The sequence below is a fragment of the Cimex lectularius genome, unplaced genomic scaffold, assembly GCF_000648675.2.
Source record: "Cimex lectularius strain Harlan isolate CLEC.00 unplaced genomic scaffold, Clec_2.1 scaffold136, whole genome shotgun sequence".
Classification (NCBI taxonomy): domain Eukaryota; kingdom Metazoa; phylum Arthropoda; class Insecta; order Hemiptera; family Cimicidae; genus Cimex; species Cimex lectularius.
The window spans coordinates 639,867-648,379 of record NW_019394223.1 but is presented as its reverse complement, the minus strand read 5'-3'; the positions used below and the strand labels follow the sequence as shown (position 1 = coordinate 648,379).

Below are 8,513 nucleotides of genomic sequence, written 5' to 3'. Positions count from 1 at the left end.
TTTGTATTATTACAGTTTAAAATTATTTTATTTAATCCCTAGCACCCTTCCATCCCTTTTCATTTTCCTTTCACATAAAGACACATGAAATTGAAAATTCAAATAGAGGCTTCACAAAATTATTTTATTCAGTAATTTAGTAGTATTAATATGTACATATTAATGTTTTGAAAGAGTTTTAGATTGAAAAAAATTGTACGTGATTTTTGATTAAAAGAACATATATTGCTGGACTGTAATCAAAAAATGTTTTCTTTATACAGCTGGTTCACCAAAGCAGATATCACTTTCAAAGTCACATTCATTTTGCCCTCTTAGTATTTTGAAGAGACCTTTGTCACCCCAGTCAGTGTTCCACGAGTTGGCGACAAGCCAGTACGGCGTTCCATTTTCTGTTCCCCAGCCTATAAGCCTTACAGCATGGCCTCCGAGCATTGATCCATGAACGTGTTGGTAGACACCGCTTTTGTAAGTTGGAAAATCAGAGTAAACTGTGAATGAGGCTTCTACAGGCCCATTTGTCATCAATTCCTTCTGAATTTCCTCTACATCACCTAAACTGTACACAGATTTCACTGTAAAAACAAAAAATAAAATTAGTGGATTAAAAAATTAATGTACTTAATTAAGTTACCTTTATGATGGTCACGTTTGAAATCAACTGTGTATTCAGGGTTTAAACATGAGTATTCACATTCAGGGGTTGGGGCTGCTGGAAGAGTGGAGCATTCAGGCCTCTTTCCAGTTGTGTGGTGTTCACATTCTTCAACTTGGTATGGTTGACAACCCTATAAAAATCCATTAATTTTAAACTTCCGTATTTCAAATATACATCAACATTTCACTTACAACTGTTGTGTTGTAATCGCCTCCAGTCACTACACCATTATCTCTAAAAAATTCCCATGCGACAGGAGGATATCCTCCATCACACCCAGCACCACATTCATCACAGCAAGATAAAAGCTCTTCGGCAGAAAGTGGTAGCTTAAATTTACCGCTTGTCGCTATGCATAACCTGTCTGAGAAAGCGCTTGCAGCTGCTACAGCCTGTAAAAAAATGTATGATCAATAACTCACACATTGATTGTAGATCTATAATTAATAAATTACCCAGCAAGATCCACAGACTCCTTGGTCCACAATATGGCTTACTGTTGGACAATTTGGCCAATGTTTACGAGAATCAAATTCTTCAGGAACTAAACTGCTGCTTATGTGCTTGTTTGATTTCACTGGTAGCCTAGACTTGTTTGATGGCTTGACACCAAGAAGACTTCTGATGTACCTTAAAGGTACATCCTTAGCAAAATTATGCCCAGCCTTGAAAAATAATTTAAATTACTTTAATATACAAGTAACAAGTGTAAGGGGGCTGGTAGCCGCAATGGTTAAGCATTAACATAATTATCATTGTAATGATCCAGTGACCCTACATTCAAATCCCATGCTGTTGATATGACCTCTGTTGTCGTGAACCCCCTTAGAGGAGGAAAAACAAGTATAAAAATTACAGATCTATATTAAGCTCTTAACAGTGATTTATTTATTTATTCAAAGATATTAATAGTATTAAAGAATTGTGAGGTGTTTAGAGACCGTTAGTAGATGATTATTTGGAGATCGTGACCAATATTCAGGCCGCATCTTACGATCTCCAAATAACTATTAAAGAAATAGCAATAATTTGGAAAATATTTTCTAATGAATGTACTATAAATAAAAGATATACAAAAATGTTTTATATTATAAAATAAATCTTGAAGCATGTAGGGAGAAAAAAGTAATTCAATATTTTTTAACTAATTGCTTGGTTGCAATTCATTAGTGAATGAATAAATGTGGCCATAATAGAATAACGTGAATGTGCAAAATCTTTAAAAACCTGATGTACAGAATAATACCAGCACCTTTCAGACTTAATCTAAAAGATTTTCATACCTGCCATGTTGTGTTTGCAGAATTAACTGCGTTTATAATTTGTTCAGCATTGAAAAGTTCTACGGTGTTTGCATACACTGCAGATATTAAAACTCCAAAGATGAGGAGGGACTTCATTCTGAAATAAAACATTCAACAGGTGAATTGTTTTCATTTTGAGAATAAATCGCATTTGAATTCTTACCTGCTCGTGTTCTAGTTCTGAAGCAGAATAGTGACGCTTCAACGGTACCAGGGATCTTAAAACCGTTTCTTGGGTACTTCAGATAGCTAATCTTCAGGACCTGCCAAAATTAATGGATTTCTTATTTCGTGACATGATTGAAATGTTTTCATTGTTGTTACAAATGTCACTGAAGTTTAAAATGAATGGGCTTGAAAATAAACTTGCACTTCAGAAAACAAGGGATTCCCATCAGGTGATAGTGCTTATTTTTTTATTTTATTTTATTTTTTTAAGTAAAAAAAACTAGCAGGGAATGTGAGTGAATCATTATTAGTACAGCTACTGAGATACAATTCAGCCAGGCATTGAGGATCAGAGAGCCCCGACTAAGCACGTGGCCTCAAAACGAAGATGTTTTCTTAAAACTGCCTAATCTTGTTTTTGCACCCAAGCCATCAACTATTATTATTAATTTATTAATATTATCAATTTGACACCACAAGAACACCACACTTTATGTGAGTGTAAACTAATTAATTTTTTTAATTAACTAAAATTAATTACATTTTGGCCTTTAATTATTTGTTCCAATCAATGTATGTTTTGTAATTCACCGAGGCCTGTACCCAAATAAATTGGCAAAAAATAAAAAAGGTAATTTTCTTAATACATCCGGTCACTAAACACACATTATTATCGATATTAGCTCTGCTGCTGTATACAGTATGGCTATAAATTCTCATTTAAAATTTATTCATTTAAATTACCACTTTGCAACATCAATTACGATAGTTTTGATGATTTTCGATAGTTTTGTTGGGAAAAACTTGAATGCTGGCTATACCAAAATCTTTGACAAAGTTAAAAAACTAGCATGGCTAAAACTAGCTGATTTATTAGAGCCTTTAAAAAACACGTTATTTATTACTGACCTGAATGGAAAAATAAAAGTATAAGCCTAGAGCTCTTATGGTGATAAAAATGGGTTCAACAGTGAGCTATATGGGTACTCAGCCTCACCAGAACCATTATTCAAGATAAATTGCTACCCATAGAATCATGTAAAAACACAAATAAATATTAATCATCTCAAGGCTGCAACAATATTAATACTTCCAGATAGTAAGTAAGCTCTAAAGAGATCAACTCAAAACTTCTAGAACTGCCTCAATGCTCTAAAAATACTGGGATTCATAAGTATCCTGGAACTAAAGTTGGTCCCAAGTCACGAGGGATTTCAGGAATAGACTGCAAATTTACCAGCTAAAAATCAGAACCTCAGTACAATTTATAGGCCCAAACATATTTTATGGCATAAACTATAAAAAAAGGACTCAAATCTTGAATGACTAAAGAATACTGGGAGCGTAAACCAGGCATAAGGCAAACAAAAGATCACTCACAAAAACAACCCCTTGGGAAAAAGAAGAAATCCTTAACCAAAAGGAATTTAAAAACTACAACTGATATAACTTTTTCTGTCAAACTAAACTTTTTAAATTCAAATTAACCCTTTCAAACCACAAAAAACCTAAAGGATGGCATAAAATTTAAATTATGTAGTAAAGTAAAAATGCTGCACTTGAAAATAAATATAAAATAATTGGGCTCTTCAAAGACCATAGAAATTTAATTAAAAATCAATATTATATATCTTTTTTTTCTATCAAATTAACCATTTTTCACATCAATTCATCCTTTTCTACTTTCAAATTAAGAGGTTTTAATTTTAAATGAATCCTTTCCTTAAATCATCAATAAACCTAGAACACGGTACGAAATTTAAGCACATAAAGTAAAATTCCTGCATAAAAAATAATAATAATAGTTGGGCTCTTACCAGACCATATGAAAATTAATTACAAAATTAAATGTATACAGTTTTTTCTCAAATTAACACATTTTATTTAAAATTGTTTATTTTTTTAAATCTTTAAATTAACTATTTTGAATTTTGAATGAACAGATTATATCTGTCAAATGAACCTTTTTTAAATCATATTAACCATTCTTACCTTTTTATACTTTTTATAATTTTAAGTTAAATATTCCTTAAAACATCAAAAACCTAAGAGATAATATGAAATATATTTCATATTTCCTCATAAATTGAAATTCTTGCATTGAAAAAATAATAATTTGGCTCTTAAAAGAACAGTAAAATTAATTGCAAATAAAACTAAAAGTTATAGCTTTTTCTTTAACTAACCCATTTCAATTGCAAATTATTGTATTTTTCACCTTTAAATTAACCATTTTTAAATTTGAATTAAGTTTTCACTTCAAATCAACCTTTTGTAATTTCAAATTATTCCTTTCTTTAAAACATCAAAAAACCAAAAAGATCTATGAAATGTAGCACATAAATAAAAAAAATTATAAAATAATTTAGCTCCTGTAAGACCATGTGAAAATTAATTATAATTACAATTAAAAATGATTATATAATTATTATTTAGAGATTGTGAGATGCTGCCTAGTGAGATGTAGGATTAGAAAAACATTTTTTTTATCGTGCCCGTTTCAACCTTTTCTGAGATCATCTTCAGAGAGACTCAACACGACACACAGCAATGACACTTCTACACAGAAAACACACACGTAGATAAATACTTTGATTTACAAATATTTTGATTAAATTAAACACGACACACTTTGATTAAATCTAAAAATTCTGTAAATGTAAACAATGTTTATAAATCCGGCATTGAAGATAGAAACATTGGCACAATAAATAAAATGTTTTTCTAAACCTGCAAGACATCAGACCGCATCTCACGATCTCTAAACAATCATTAATTAACGGTCACTAAATATTACACATTTCTAAATGATTATATAACTAAATATAAAAACAAATTATTTGTCTGTTAATTTTAGATTTTTATAATTTTAATTTTTTTCTTTTTTTTAAATATACAAAAATTTTACTTTACATGCTTATATTTCATACCAACAACATACTAAGTTTTAGGTTGTAAAGAAAGGGTTAATTTAATGAGAAATAACTAATAAAAATATTAAAAAAATTGTGCTATCAACACATGACCAATGTCGATTATGTCAAGAACAGAATATATCCTAAGTAAATGCTTCACTATAGCTAGGAAAAGGCTACGGTACTTAGGGGGTCCTAGGTATGCATGTCCTTGAGCTATGTAGATATTAATACCCATACCTCTGAGAAGAATTCTTTACTTATAAAATAAGATAAAAGGCCTGAAAAGCTCCCATGTAATCCATTAGCAGAGATAGGAACAATATACAAAAATGCTAAAGGGTACAACCCTAAGTAAAAATGTTCAAACAATGTTTTTTTTCTTCTTATTTAAATAAACATCACCTACGCACCTCTCAGAAATCTAATATTCATAACTAAGAAAAAAATTATGTTAGTTTTAATAAAATTTTAACTAGGAATTATAATAATATATGTAAATTGGAACATTTATCCTGATGTCTTCAGAACGATTTAATCTGAAATTCGGTCCTTGCCGAACATTTTGGTCTACTTATGGTGCACAGAATTAAATGGCGAAACATGTCTAACCAACTCAGCTTGGATAGGCAGACCAAAATGACGGTAACGATCTAATTAAAAAATGCAATTGGAATCTTCTAAAATATTACACATAAAAATTAATATCGTTGAGAAGAGGTGCTGGACAGACTTCAATGTGAGATTGTTTTAATTATTTTTATTTATTTATTTTTTATCTTAACCTTGTTATATTAACATAAAAAATGATAAATTATCCCATACATGTATTTAGTAGTCATAATTGACCGCATTAATTATTTTAATTAATTGTACCTTTTTTCTAAGTCCTTAGTTGAGATGAAAAACCTAGTGCTACAAGCAGGATTCGAACCCCACGACCTTCGGCTCAATACGCCGTTGCTCCAACCATTTGAGCTATCGCGGAGCTTGGTTGAGAAGAAAAAGCACTCCTCAGGAGCGGGATCCATTGAAATATGGCAAAAAATGGAAAGGTTGGAGAAAAAAAATTCTAAAGGTTGTACATTGAGATGAGAAGTTGGTGTCCAAGTCAGCCGAAGGTCGTGGGTTCGAATCCCCCACGTGCTAAGTGCTTTTTCATCTCGACCAAGAACTTATATAAAAATTGTAAAATTATTTAAAAGAATCGCAAAATTATCATGATAATACATTTTTTTATGAATTTTTACTTACGTCTGGGAGCAATGGCTGGTCACGCCGGAAAAAGTCTCGCAAAGGCTAGTTTTACTAGAATGCCGATTTCTGCGAAGTACTTGAAGTCGATAGCGAACTGAAATGAACCTCGTTCTCCTATTCAGATATTTATAGGACCGATATGACCCTTCGGAATGAGAGTAACGGGGTAGGATTTAAGCCACGGGTTGTAGGTACACAAAAGGGTAAGCAGTAACTTCTACCTACTAACAGCGGCACTAGACAATTGGTTCAAGTTATAAATGTCGGCTTCTTTTGTGCTAAAGACGCCGAATAGCAATGCCTGGTAATCCGAAGCAACATAATGGGATCTCCAGTTTATGGATTAGCCGGATTCGGCCCTTTGTAAAAGAACCAAACGACGGTTTCAAGTACAAATATGTAAACTTTACAAAAGTGTATGGTCCCGTAAATAATTGAATCTATTTATCACTTATTTCAAGTTATTTACATAACACATTTAATCAAACTAATAAACATTTAATACTATTTGATCCATAATTGAGGATGGAATACCTGATCTTTCTTCTTGGAGAGCAACAATGGTTGCTGACTCTCCTCACGATAATATTGTAAATGTGTATGATATTCCAGTATAATGTACAATATACAAATGGTAATAAAAAATGTATAAAAAAATGCTTTCACAACGAAATCTGTATTTTTTCATCCCTAATTTCAATAGATTTATCCATGCTGCTGGTACATTTTAAATGTTGGAAAAAATGTATGGTGATTAGTGACCGTTAATCGATATTTATTTAGAAATCGTGAGATGCGGTCTGGTGTGATGTAGGTTTCAGAAAAACATTTTCTTTATCGTGCCAACGTTTCGATCTTTAGTGAGATCATCTTCAGGGCTCAAAGTGTTTTCTTCTGTGTAATTGTGCCATTCTTGCGTGTCGTGTCGAGAGTGCCACAAGAATGGCACAATTATACAGAAGACAAACACTTTGAGCCCTGAAGATGATCTCAATAAAGATCGAAACGTTGGCACGATAAAGAAAATGTTTTAAACCTACATCACACCAGACCGCATCTCACGATTTCTAAATAAAAAAACAAAGTTAGAAAAAATATACATGGTTGCCACATCAACATAAATTTTAAGATTTTTTTCCTGTGCAATGAACTTGTTGGTAATTTTCAACCTTTTAGTTGGTTTAATCACGCTAGTTTTTGACACCTCACTGAAGATGCCAACATATCTGATAGACCAAGGCTGCTAATATTGGATCGTCACAGATGACTAATCTGTGTCAATATTTAACTGTTTCAATAGATCTTTTATAAACTATCTTATCATTTCTTAAAATTTTTTACGTGCTCATTATTAATCGATTGATGCAGTCAGGTTGTTTATTACAAAACAAAATAAAATTTAAAGCAACCCTAATTGATTTTATAATAAAACTTTTTTTGAACAGACATAATTATTAATTTTTTCAACCATCTTAGATTAGATTAGATTAACTATTTTAAACCCTAACCATGTATGTCCTTCAGGCCCTGGCTTTTCCTCTCCCAGGATTAAGAATCAGCCTGCATAAGCCTTCACACAAATAAAACGTCTACATTCCACTGTTTTTTCTTCTTTGTAGTGTTTGCAAAGGCTTGTTTCTGCCACAACGATTCTAAAAATATGCTACTGTTTAGTATTTCTGCCATTAGTTTCTCTGATGGTCTTTTGATAAACTTTTTTGCATGCCTACATCCCCATTGAATGGAGGACTTATTTTTAATCCATCGTCTATTGGATCTGGATATTGGTAGTTTGGTATGTAAAAAAAGGGTTCAGGGCCAATAGGTGTCCTCCATGGCTTTTCCATGGTGGACTTTCCATGGCAAATTTGTCGGCATCTTTGTTGCCTCTCTGCCCAGTGCGCTCTGGTACTCAGGTAATTTTGTTATTTTCCTTCAACCATCTTCGTTTGCTTATTAATGCTAGTTGGTCACTCTATCACTGAAGATGGCAAGCCAACTATCTTCTTACAGACCAAGGCTGTTAGGAATGAATAATTAGAAATAACTAAACTCCTCCCTTCTGTGGCATAGGAATCCACACTATTAACGAATATCTCAGACAGAAGTACAAAAAGAAAATTAAGGAACTTTGGAATTCACTCACAGGACATAGACAATCCAAGAATCTTCTAACCAATTTTGGTAGGAAAGAAATCACAGAATGTGTCA

At 32.2% G+C, this 8,513-nt stretch overlaps 1 protein-coding gene across 1 annotated transcript; it reads right to left on the bottom strand.

Annotated features, from left to right (window-relative positions):
* Positions 1-203: 203 nt before the first annotated feature.
* On the bottom strand, positions 204-2,225 carry LOC106663871 (cathepsin B-like). The gene is made up of 6 exons (XM_014389079.1): positions 2,126-2,225; positions 1,942-2,059; positions 1,114-1,323; positions 850-1,050; positions 635-788; positions 204-575 (listed from the first exon to the last, which is right to left on the bottom strand). The coding sequence occupies exons 2-6, from the start codon at positions 2,056-2,058 to the stop codon at positions 256-258; spliced, it is 1,002 nt and encodes a 333-aa protein (XP_014244565.1). The 5' UTR covers position 2,059; positions 2,126-2,225; the 3' UTR covers positions 204-255.
* Between the last annotated feature and the right edge of the window lie 6,288 nt (positions 2,226-8,513).